The sequence below is a fragment of the Rhinopithecus roxellana genome, chromosome 5 (assembly GCF_007565055.1).
Source record: "Rhinopithecus roxellana isolate Shanxi Qingling chromosome 5, ASM756505v1, whole genome shotgun sequence".
NCBI classification, from domain to species: Eukaryota; Metazoa; Chordata; class Mammalia; order Primates; family Cercopithecidae; genus Rhinopithecus; species Rhinopithecus roxellana.
Genome location: NC_044553.1, coordinates 16,653,557 through 16,666,629, shown reverse-complemented (window position 1 = coordinate 16,666,629; position 13,073 = coordinate 16,653,557). Strand labels below are relative to the sequence as shown.

The 13,073-nt window shown below is 39.2% G+C and overlaps 1 protein-coding gene across 1 annotated transcript; it reads left to right on the top strand.

Annotated features, from left to right (window-relative positions):
- Positions 1 to 8,734: 8,734 nt before the first annotated feature.
- On the top strand, positions 8,735 to 11,950 carry LOC104673144 (olfactory receptor 11G2-like). Its single transcript, XM_010377091.2, has 2 exons — positions 8,735 to 9,659; positions 11,901 to 11,950. Exons 1-2 carry the CDS (start codon positions 8,735 to 8,737, stop codon positions 11,948 to 11,950), a joined length of 975 nt encoding a protein of 324 aa, XP_010375393.2.
- The last annotated feature ends 1,123 nt before the right edge of the window (positions 11,951 to 13,073 follow it).

Here is a 13,073-nt window from a genome sequence, read left to right as displayed (position 1 = left end):
GGACTTCATCCCTGGGATGCAAGGCTGGTTCAACATTCGCAAATCAATAAACGTAATCCAGCATATAAACAGAACCAAAGTCAAGAACCACATGATTATCTCAAAAGATGCAGAAAAGGCTTTTGACAAAATTCAACAGCCCTTCATGCTAAAAACGCTCAATAAATTAGGTATTGATGGAACGTACCTCAAAATAATAAGAGCTATTTATGACAAACCCACAGCTAATATCATATTGAATGGGCAAAAACTGGAAAAATTCCCTTTGAAAACTGGCACAAGACAGGGATGCCCTCTCTCACCACTCCTATTCAACATAGTGTTGGAAGTTCTGGCTAGGGCAATCAGGCAAGAGAAAGAAATAAAGGGTATTCAATTAGGAAAAGAAGAAGTCAAATTGTCCCTGTTTGCAGATGACATGATTGTATATTTAGAAAACCCCATTGTCTCAGCCCAAAATCTTAAGCTGATAAGCAACTTCAGCAAAGTCTCAGGATACAAAATTAATGTGCAAAAATCACAAGCATTCTTATACACCAGTAACAGACAGAGAGCCAAATCAGGAATGAACTTCCATTCACAATTGCTTCAAAGAGAATAAAATACCTAGGAATCCAACTTACAAGGGATGTAAAGGACCTCTTCAAGGAGAACTACAAACCACTGCTCAGTGAAATCAAAGAGGACACAAACAAATGGAAGAACATACCATGCTCATGGATAGGAAGAATCAATATCGTGAAAATGGCCACACTACCCAAGGTTATTTATAGATTCAATGCCATCCCCATCAAGCTACCAATGAGTTTCTTCACAGAATTGGAAAAAATGGCTTTAAAGTTCAGATGGAACCAAAAAAGAGCCCGCATTGCCAAGACAATCCTAAGTCAAAAGGACAAAGCTGGAGGCGTCACGCTACCTGACTTCAAACTATACTACAAGGCTACAGTAACCAAAACAGCATGGTACTGGTACCAAAACAGAGATATAGACCAATGGAACAGAACAGAGTCCTCAGAAATAATACCACACATCTACAGCCATCTGATCTTTGACAAACCTGAGAGAAACAAGAAATGGGGAAAGGATTCCCTATTTAATAAATGGTGCTGGGAAAATTGGCTAGCCATAAGTAGAAAGCTGAAACTGGATCCTTTCCTTACTCCTTATATGAAGATTAATTCAAGATGGATTAGAGACTTAAATGTTAGACCTAATACCATAAAAACCCTAGAAGAAAACATAGGTAGTACCATTCAGGACATAGGCATGGGCAAGGACTTCATGTCTAAAACACCAAAAGCAACGGCAGCAAAAGCAAAAATTGACAAATGGGATCTCATTAAACTAAAGAGCTTCTGCACAGCAAAAGAAACTACCATCAGAGTGAACAGGCAACCTACAGAATGGGAGAAAATTTTTGCAATCTACTCATCTGACAAAGGGCTGATATCCAGAACCTACAAAGAACTCAAACAAATTTACAAGAAAAAAACAAACAACCCCATCAAAAAGTGGACACAGGATATGAACAGACATTTCTCAAAAGAAGACATTCATACAGCCAACAGACACATGAAAAAATGCTCATCATCACTCGCCATCAGAGAAATGCAAATCAAAACCACAATGAGATACCATCTCACACCAGTTAGAATGGCAATCATTAAAAAGTCAGGAAACAACAGGTGTTGGAGAGGATGTGGAGAAATGGGAACACTTTTACACTGTTGGTGGGATTGTAAACTAGTTCAACCATTATGGAAAACAGTATGGCAATTCCTCAAGGATCTAGAACTAGATGTACCATATGACCCAGCCATCCCACTACTGGGTATATACCCAAAGGATTATAAATCATGCTGCTATAAAGACACATGCACACGTATGTTTATTGCGGCACTATTCACGATAGCAAAGACTTGGAATCAACCCAAATGTCCATCAGTGACAGACTGGATTAAGAAAATGTGGCACACACACACCATGGAATACTATGCAGCCATAAAAAAGGATGAGTTTGTATCCTTTGTAGGGACATGGATGCAGCTGGAAACCATCATTCTTAGCAAACTATCACAAGAACAGAAAACCAAACACCACATGTTCTCACTCATAGGTGGGAACTGAACAATGAGATCACTTGGACTCGGGAAGGGGAACATCACACATCGGGGCCTATCGTGGGGAGGGGGGAGGGGGGAGGGATTGCATTGGGAGTTATACCTGCTATAAATGACGAATTGATGGGTGCTGACGAGTTGATGGGTGCAGCACACCAACATGGCACAAGTATACATATGTAACAAACCTGCACGTTATGCACATGTACCCTAGAACTTAAAGCATAATAATTTAAAAAAAAAAAAAAAGGCAAATTTAAAAAAAAAAAAAAAGAAACCCAAGGAACCCGTTGCCCTTCCACCACATGTGGAAGGACACAGCAAGATGGCACCATTTATGAACCAGAAAGTAGGCCCTCCCCAGAGTGAATTTGCTAGCACCTTGATCTTAGACTTTCCAGCCTGGAGAACTGAGAAATCAATTTCTATTGTTACAAGCTGACCAGTTGATATAGTATTTTCTTATAGAAGCCCAAATGGACTAAATACGCTTTGACATTTTCTGGAGGGTAAAATTACTCCTACACATGCTGTTGGAGCTGCCACTGTGTGCTTGGGTGGTTTGGTTTTATCAAGATGTAGAGACACCTGCAAGAAATCTGGGAAGTGGGACAGAAAAATTAAGGAGGCTTCACTGCAGACTGCCATATTTACCAGGCTGAGGACTTTGAAATATTTTGAAACACAAATGGAAACAGGGAAGTGAGCTGAATTCATCAGTGTTTTAAATGAAAACTTATGACACGGTCGGGAGAATGAAGAGATAAGACTTCAGTTGTGTTAAATGATCTGCCCCTCTGATAAGGATAGGAAACCTCAGCACCCTGCTCCAGTTATATCTGGTCAAAGAGGGCGCTGGTTTAACTGACTATAGCTAGGAACATCCTTTGACTTGGAAAGTCCCTAGATGTAGCTGTCTTCTTAGAGAGGCCTAAATGAAGTCTCATGGAGAAACTTTCTGCTTCATGGCCACCTTATTCTATGTTAGGTTTGTCAGTGCCATTTAGTCAAAGATCTCAGGAATACCTGATGAACAAGTTGTGTTTATCACTCAGCATAGCAAGGGATAACATATTTCAAAGGAGAATCCTGGAATGTCTCAGTATGAAGATGTTAGAAAGAACCTATTACAGGATTTGTGCTATGGTTAGGTGATTTCAGGGAGGGTCTAAGGAAGTAGTAGTTTGCTCCAATTGGATGCTGTCAGAAAGCAAGGGCAGTTCTATGAGTAGGGTTTTTGTTTGTTTGTTTGTTGTTTTTTGTTTTTTACTTTAAGTTCTGGGATACATGTGCAGAAAGTGCAGGTTTGTTACATAGGTATACATGTGCCATGGTGGTTTGCTGCCCCTATCAACCCATCATCTGTTTTAAGCCCCACATGCAGTAGGTATTTGTATGACTGTGTATTTTAACAAATCTAATCTATACAGAAAGCAGAGAAGAAAGAGAATAAAGCTGTAATTGGCTTTTTTCTGAAAGATAGCAGTCACTTATTTTAGAATGTTTGATATTTTACGGATAGCAGTAATCTTGTTTTTGTCTGTTAGACAAGATAATGAAGTGGTCTTGTTTTGTCTCATTTTATTACTGTCTCAGAGAGAACTTGACTGAGGGTGTATTCTGTGAGATTACGTTCAACGAAAAAATAGCTATGAGTGTCAAACCAGCTTGAATATCTTGGAGATTTGCTGTAATATCAAATAAGTTATAGATGTCTGGGGCTGTTTTTCTACCTTCCAGCTTATAAGACTTTTTCATTGGCCACATGGTAGAGACAGTTAGGGAGTTAGAGATATGCTATTGGTTGATTGGTTAATCAGTCAAGTCAATTGATTTATTAATATTGTGTTCCACCTGCGAGAGGTTTGAAGAAAGACAAAGGCACTATTTCCATTTTCTTAGAAAAAATAAACAGAAATTAAGGAATGCCCCAAGGGATGTAAATAACAAGCACAGAACTGTCTCTTGACACTGCTCTCCTTTTAAAAGCAGAAAAATGTGTCCTCAAGGATCAGAATATATAGGCTAACTTACTTCTGGGAGGATCTATTTATACCCCTCCATCCTTCAGCAAAGTCAAGAATCCTTATCAGAATTTCCACCCTTTTTCTCCTCTCTAATTATTACCAAAAAGACTACCATTTTACTCTAAGAAAATAAAAAAGAAATATCTGAGAACCTTCATTTGGGACTTTCGTTGCTGATACAGGTAAAAAGATGATAGACTTTCCAGCCTTGAGAACTGAGAAATCAATTTCTATTGTTACAAGAATAGAAAAGTCATAGTATAGTTGCAGAATCTAATAGCCTCTACCCACACCTCTCTTTGAATTCACCACAACCACACACATACAACCAATATTTCTTAAGCTCTTACTGATCAGGCACTGGTCAAGGTACTCCATTTCATACAGTAATCTTTGCAACAGCCCTTAAAAAAGGCATAATTATGACCATTTTATAGTTAAGGAAACTAAGAAAGTATTAACTTCCTACGACTAGTAAAGAAAACTCTTGACTCTAAATCCAGGACTTTTTCTATCTTGCACAGCTGCCTGCCACTTGTCCCAATCTGGAAAATTATCTTATCCTTACTTTTTAAAGAACTTTCTAGAAACAGATTGCCCAACATTACAGACATGGCAGCCCCCTCACTGAACCTGCGCAAACAAACAAGAGGAGGCAAGTGTGTTGTCATGAGACGTCTCTGGGCTGGTTGAGGAGGGGGAGTCAACCAAGTTAGATGTCCAGACTTCTACTGTATTGAACTTTGGGGGAACACTAAAGCATCAGGGAAATGCCTTCGTATCACACTGCATGTGACACAGCTTGGCTCATTCAATCATAGTCTCTCTTCACCCCGCTTTCTGGGGTTGACTAATTTAATGAGTAAACAGATTTTTTAAGTAGTTTTTGTTGTTAATTAACTTGGTCCAAGCAGCCTGGGTAGAAAAACACAATGTTGTGCCCGTGTTCACAGTGCCCTCTACAGTCAATGCAGGGTGAATCAGCTAGATTTTTTTCTTTTTCTTTTGTTTTGTTTTTTTACTTTTTTTTCTTTTTTTTTTCAATCCAGCTGGGATTTGTGGCAGGTAAACATCATAGTTTCTTCTGCACAGAAGAGATAAGTAGTAAAAGGTGAGTAACAATACAGTCTGATTAAGACTGTTAACTCAAAAGAATATAAAGTCATTATGCAAAAGTATAACCACCCAAAGTCATTCTGCCTTGAGGTGTTCCCAAACAGTGATTGGAAAAGGAAGCAAAAATACGTAAAGTTTTTTTCTTATTTTCAAGTTTCCTGCTAAACCTATCTTAACATTGGATCACTAATATCAGGTTCTACTGTTTACATAACTAGAATAGGAACCAATGGACTTTGCAGACTCATATTCCCAACCAGACAATCAAAGACCTGTTTCAACAAGACAAAATTAAACCTGATTCTATTCCTCAGCTCTATCTACCCTTGATGGATGGGGAACTATTTTAACAGAAGTGAGAAGCAGCTACCTACTATTAATTTGAACATTTTACTCCTAAAATTGGTAAATTGCATCACCAAATAGCATGAATCAATGAGTTAGTTCACTATCTTAAAAGAGAAAAGTGATTTCAAATAGTTCCAAGGGTCTTTTGTTCCACAGACACATAATCTGAGTCATCCTTGCCCAAAAGTATTGTGTGGATGTGATCCCTTTCTGGGAAATAAGAAAGTGTATTTATTTATTCATTCATTTTATGGATATTTATTGAGAGCTTTCTCAGTACAAAGCACTGTGCTAATGCCTAATCATCTCTGGTAAAGTAACTTCTCAAATTGATTTCAAGCCCATGACAAAATTCTATTTGAAACTCGATGCTCAGGAAGATGCTGTTGAGTGAGTCAGTTCAAAGAATTCTCCCTGGGTAGGGGCATATAGGAAAAGTAAAAGGTACAGTAAAGAATGGTTTAAATAGTAGGATTGATAAGAGAACTCATCGCGACAGTTAATGAACTTCCCAGAGAGGCTATAAATTACATCATGCCTTGAAATGTTCTCCTCAGCCACGCTTGAGGACAGTTTTCTTTATCACTTCTGCAATATTTTATCTTGAAAGCAAAATGGTTTTGATATAACCACCTACTTTAAATAAAAGTACTACCAAGAAGAGAACTATCCACGGTAATATTACCAAAAGAAAAAAAAGAAATTGTTAAAATGTAATCTATATATCATTCTGAAGACTCTAGTAAATACAGACTTTAATGTTAGAGAAGGATATTGACAATGAGAACTCTAACATACTGCCAATGGTAGTGAAAAATAGTCCAATAATTATAGAAAACTTTAGCTTAATTTTCTACAGTTGAAGATACACACCTCCTATGATCCAGCTAATAGAAATGCATGTACATGTGAACCAGGAGAGATAAACTATATGGTCATAGTGTAGCGGGAAATCAGAGACTGGAGAGACCAACTGCAGTTCGGGGGGTATATTTTAGGTGTACATAGGCTCAGCAGACATGCATCCTGAAAGTGTGAGCAGCAAAGAAAGAAAACGAATGCCTTGGGCCGGTGCGGTGGCACAAGCCTGTAATCCCAGCACTTTGGGAGGCCGAGGCGGGCGGATCACGAGGTCCGGAAATCGAGACCATCCTGGCTAACATGGTGAAACCCTGTCTCTACTGAAAATACAAAAAATTAGCCAGGCGTGGTGGTGGGCACCTGTAGTCCCAGCTATTCGGGAGGCTCAGGCAGGAGAATAGTGTGAACCCGGGAGGCGGAGCTTGCAGTGAGCCGAGATCGCGCCACTGCACTCCAGCCTGGGTGACGGAGCAAGACTCTGTCTCAAAAAAAAAAAGAAAGAAAGAAAGAAAAAGAAAACAAACGCCTTTTTTGCACCTTGAGGCGGGAATTACAGGAAGCTGGCTTACAAAAGCGAGAACAACGCAATTAATTATCAGGTGACATTCTTAGGACTCAGCTTATATCTTGGGAAAACATGTCTTGCAACTCATGCTTATCTATCTTGTGACCTTGCAGCTGCACAGCAAGAAAAACAGGAGCTTACAGAACTTAGAAAATACGTGGGGGAGAGATATGGTTAATGCTTCACAGACCTTACAGAGGAGCAGTTAATATTCTTTCTTAACTCTTACTTCAGGGGAGGGGGGCTACTTCATGCCCATTCTAGCTTAACCTTACACTGTAAATTTAATTTCTCTTAATGTTTCCACTTTAATAGTAACATTACCCCCTAACAGCCCCAAACTGGAAGTAAACCAAAATATTTATCTGTTGTAGAATGTTTAAGTAAGTGATGGTTCCGGTCAGGCGCAGTGGCTCAGGACTGTAATCCCAACACTGTGGGAGCCTGAGGCAGGCAGTATCACTTGAGCTCAGGAATTCCAGACCAGCTTGGGCAACATGGAAAAACCCTGTCTCCACCAAAAAGCAAACAATACCAAAAAACATCCACAAAATTAGCCAGGCATGGTGGCACGATCCTAGCTACTCAGGAGGCTGAGGAGGGAAGATTTCTTGAGCCCGGGTGGCAGAGGCTGCAGTGAGCCAAGATGGTGCACTGCACTCCAGCCTGAGTGACAGAGAGCGACCCTATCTCAATCTTTTTAAAAAGTTATGGTTCATTCTTGCAATGTAACAGTATAGAGCAGTAAAAAATTGTCAGAATACAGACATATACAACAACATGACTTTCACAAACTTACTGTTGAACAAAGAAACCATCCAAACGTATAATAGTATGATTTCATTTATGCAAAGAACAAAAGCAAGCAAAACATAATACTGTACTATTGTTTAGAGGTGTGTGCTTAGTTACTAAATTGTAAAGAAAAACAAGGAAGTGATGATCATAAAGAAGAAAGAGGGTTATGATTAGAGGGAGGGAAGGGCAGAGAGTGATGGGGATGGGGCATGTGAGAAGATTCTAGGACGCAATATTTTATTTCTTGACCTCAGTGGTAGTTACAATGATGTTTCCATTATGATCTTTTATTAAGATGTATATTTATGTATTATGCATGTTTCCATACATTTCACAATAAGGAAACTTCTGTGTTTATTCATGATACTGACTTGTAGTATATTTTACAGACCAACAACTATTGTCCAAGTGGACAATATTTCAGGATTAGACAAAAATAGTCACTACTGGCCAGGCACAGGTGGCTCAGGATGGTAATCTCAGCATTTTGGGAGGCCAAGGCACGAGGATTAATTGACAAGACCAGCCTGAGCAATACAGGAAGACTCCTTCTCTACAAATACTTTTGAAATTTTCTTGGTATGGTGGCACATACCACATGGTGGTCCCAGCTACCCAGGAGGCTGAGGCAGGATTGCTTGAGCTGGGGAGGTCAATGCTGCAGTGAGTCATGATTGCGCCACTGCACTGTAGCCTGGGCAACAGAGCAAGACCCTGAATCAAATGTGTGTGTGTGTGTGTGTGTGTGTGTGTGTGTGTGTGTATAGAGAGAGAGAGTCACTATTGATAGATGTGCTTATTGCATTCCCAGAGATAGCTTAAATATAAATCTGAGTTCCCATCTATCCTTGCACTGTCATCCAGTAATTGCTAGTGATTTTACAGGTCACAGGCACATGAAAATCTTCAACACCCCCAGCAACTCCAGCACCTTCACTGGCTTCATCCTCCTGGGCTTCCCTTGCCCCAGGGAGGGGCAGATCCTCCTTTTTGTGCTCTTCACTGTTGTATACCTCCTGACCCTCATGGGCAATGGTTCCATCATCTGTGCTGTGCACTGGGATCAAAGACTCCACACCCCTATGTACATCTTGCTCGCCAACTTCTCTTTCCTAGAGATCTGTTATGTCACCTCTACAGTCCCCAGCATGCTGGCCAACTTTCTCTCTGACACCAAGATCATCTCCTTCTCTAGGTGCTTCCTCCAGTTCTACTTTTTTTTCTCCTTGGGTTCTACAGAATGCTTTTTCCTGGGAGCTATGGCATTTGACCGATACCTTGCCATCTGCTGGCCTCTACACTATTTGACTATTATGACCAAACATCTCTGCAACATTCTTGTGGGCAGCTGCTGGGTACTTGGTTTCTTGTGGTTCCTGATTCCTATCAGTGTCATTTCTCAAATGACCTTCTGTGGATCTAGAATTATTGACCACTTCCTATGTGACCCAGGTCCTCTGTTAGCCCTCACCTGTACCAGAGCCCCTCTACTAGAGTTGACTAGCTCCACCTTAAGTTCTCTACTTCTATTTATTCCCTTTCTCTTCATCGTGGGGTCCTATGCTCTGGTCCTGAGAGCTGTGTTGAGGGTTCCTTCAGCATCTGGAAGAAGAAAGGCTTTCTCTACCTGTGGCTCCCACCTGGCTGTGGTTTCACTGTTCTATGGCTCAGTGATGGTCATGTATGTGAGCCCAGCATCTGGGCATGAAGCTGGAATGCAGAAGATTGTGACTCTGTTCTATTCTGTGGTTACTCCCCTTATTAATCCTGTCATATACAGCCTGAGGAACAAGGAAATGAAACATGCAATGAGGAAAATACTGAGAACACAAAATTAAGAGTCTTAGTTTACAAGATTTTGAGAGACAGAATCTTCTTTATTTAAAGAAACATATCACTCAGAAAATTGTTTATATTGTTTTTGAACTTTATATACTGTAGTGTTTTATTTTCTAGAACTCATAGGGCTACAAGAAACGTCAAATATGTATTCTATCTCTTTAATTTTACAAATGATAGGCCTGTAAATTGAAAAAATTGGGTTGAGTTTGTTGGGGAAATATAACTAAAAACAAATCTCTTACCAACCCAGAAAACTTCTCCACAAAACTGTAAGAGAAAGAAAGTAGTTTTATTATTGAATAAGTATTAAACCAGAATGTGATACATATCACAAACAATCCACTGAGAGACTGCAAGGACAGAAATACATCTCTCCCTTTCACATAGCAAAGTAAATACAACCCAATACATGTATGTTCTCAAAATAAACAATAACTAGTCCTCAAGAGGACTTGACAGCACAATTTATCACACATAGTTCACCCTGGGTTCACCTGGTAATTGGAGTGACCATTGGTATTTGCTCATTGACTTTATACAAAGGAAAAATAAATTCATATCTTTATGACAGGAAATCGTTTTGCAATTTAAAAATTAGACTGCCAAAATTAGGGTTCTACCCTTTCACAGAAACAGGGAGATGGGAGCACTAACTTCCTTTTTTGAGGTCCTTGAGAAAGACATTCCTGGGTCATAAAGCTAACCAGAGGCTTGTTTAGCTTTTGCAAAAATTTATAGGCCAGGTGCAGTTGCTCATACCTCTGATGCCAGCACTTTGGGAGCCTGAGGCAAGAGGATCGCTTGAGACCAGGAGTTCCAGACCAGCTTGGGCTCAAACCAGCCTGGGCAACATAGTGAGATCCACCTCTACAAAATAAATAATTTTAAAATTAGCTGGGTGTAGCACATATTTGTAGCCTTAGCTACTCAGAAGGCTGAGGTAGGAAAATCACTTGAGCCCAAAAGTTCAAGGCTGCAACAAGCTATGACTGCACCATTGTACTCCAGCCTGAGCAAGAGTGAGACCCCATCCCTAAGATAAGGAAAAAAAAAATTTACATACACCTTCACCAAAAAATTACAAGTTTTCTAAAGTAAATGCTCTATGCAAAGGGAGAGAAGAAAGTCTCTTCCCTTATTTTCAACAGGGATAATTAAGCCTTTTATTTTTTTTTATTTGTATTTGCCCTTGCAAGTTACACAAGGTCATAACCTTAGGGCAAAATCTAAAGTTTTCTATTTCCCTTTCAGCAACAAGTTGACTTTATTTCTTTAATTGAGCTTATATTTATGTCTTCCAGAATATTCTTCATGGTAATATTATAGACAAAATACTAATATCTTTGATATATCATTATATCTTCAGATCAATAAGAAAAATGCCATTAGCACAACCATAAAAATTCTAGAAGATAGCATCGAAAACCCCTTCTAGACATTGGCTTAGGCAAAGACTTCATGACCATTAGCACAATAGGAACAGTGTCAAATATCTGAAAAAAGCCAACAGTAAAAAGCTTTTAAGCAAGTAAAAAGACACTCTGTTTTATCATAAGGTGAGAAAGCAAATAAAACTATAATAAATATATGGGGTTTTCCCCAAAATTAACAAAGATCAAAGATGAAGTTGGAAAAAATGGCAGTTTTTGCTAGTAGAGCATAAATTCATACACCATCTATGGAGGATATCATGCCAATAATTATTAAAATTTAAAAGTCATTTCCTCTGACTCAACAACTCCAAAATCCTAGATGTTTATCTTACTGGTATACTCACACAAGAAAAATGGCACATGTACAAGAATATTGGATCAATCTAAATTCCCACTGAGAACTGATCAGGTAAATTAGTGTATAATCATAGGGTGGAATACTATGTAACTTTTTAAAATGAGGATCTGTATGTATCTTTTAATATGAATGTATCCTTATGCTATATTGTTAAAAAGCAAGGTGGAGGAGTGCTCTATCTGCCTCTCTTTCATATGAAGAAGAAAGACTGTACAGATATGTATATATTTATGTCCATAAATACATAATATGTTTCTTGAAGAAGAAACTAGTAACAGTGATTGCTGTTAGTAAGGAGAATTGGGTTTCTGGGGACAGAGAGAGGAGATATTCCCCTTGACATGCCTTTGTATTTTTTAAACGTTCTATGTGCCTGTATTGTGTTTAAACAACATCTAATGTTAACATTAAAAAACAAATTTTAAAACTATCTCACTACTAAATTAGAAGCAGGGAAACATTTCTTCATAACTATTTGATCCTTTAGGAAACTAGGAAGAGAACTGATTATTGATGGAAAATGAAAAAAGAAGGCAATTGACACACTCTTAGTGTCATCTCACTCAAACGCTTTGGCTTTGTTCGGAAGAAGCAGGAAATGTCCTCCTTCCCTGAGGACCTGTGAGACTAAATAAACCATGAAAAACTGAAGTTAGGCCGGGCGCGGTGGCTCAAGCCTGTAATCCCAGCACTTTGGGAGGCCGAGGCGGGCGGATCACAAGGTCAGGAGATCGAGACCATCCTGGCTAACACGGTGAAAGCCCGTCTCTACTAAAAAAATACAAAAAAACTAGCCAGGCGAGGTGGCGGGCGCCTGTAGTCCCAGCTACTCGGGAGGCTGAGGCAGGAGAATGGTGTCAACCCGGGAGGCGGAGCTTGCAGTGAGCTGAGATCCGGCCACTGCACTCCAGCCTGGGCGACAGAGCAAGACTCCATCTCAAAAAACAAAAAGAAAAAAAAGAAAAACTGAAGTTGGTCATTTCATTATCATTGTGTATCATCTTCTTCATGGCCACTTATTTATTTAAAAAATCAGACTTATTTAGTATTCTAGGCCCTGAGCTAGAGGGTGAATCATACACGTAAGTGAACAAAACACAGTTCCTTCCCCTGTGGGGCCCATAAGCCAGTGGTAGGCCAGTGGCAGATGCAGCAAGATGTGCTATAAACCAGGGCCATTATAAATTGCCATGGGAGCAAGTAGAAGAAAAGCACAGATAAAAGCCAGGAGTATTAAGGGATGAAGGAGCAAGGCAAGTTCTGAAAACTGCATATAGCCATCCTCAAGTCACCGTCTATTTAGAAGCATATCACAATATACAGAATGAACGTGTTCTACGGATACATGGGATAAGTATCCATACAGCATTTACTATCTATCATAATTTATAATTAGCCACACCTATTGACTTATTAATGGGCATCCTTAATCAAATAAGTATGGCTCAAAGATGTAATATAATTTACAATTCAACTAACAATTAAATAGAGACATATACATAGATGAAAAGAAAAAGGCAATAAATACGTCATTTGGGTATTGAAATATGAAAATCAATATTCAAAGTGCATTAAAGTTCAAATATTATACTGATATTTAAA

Coding starts and splice junctions, on each gene's coding strand:
- LOC104673144 (XM_010377091.2), top strand. CDS start 8,735: ATGAAAATCTTCAACACCCCCAGCAACTCCAGCACCTTCACTGGCTTC. Junction 9,660..11,900: donor ACATGCAATGAGGAAAATAC/TGAGAACACAAA, acceptor AATTTTAAAACT/ATCTCACTACTAAATTAGAA.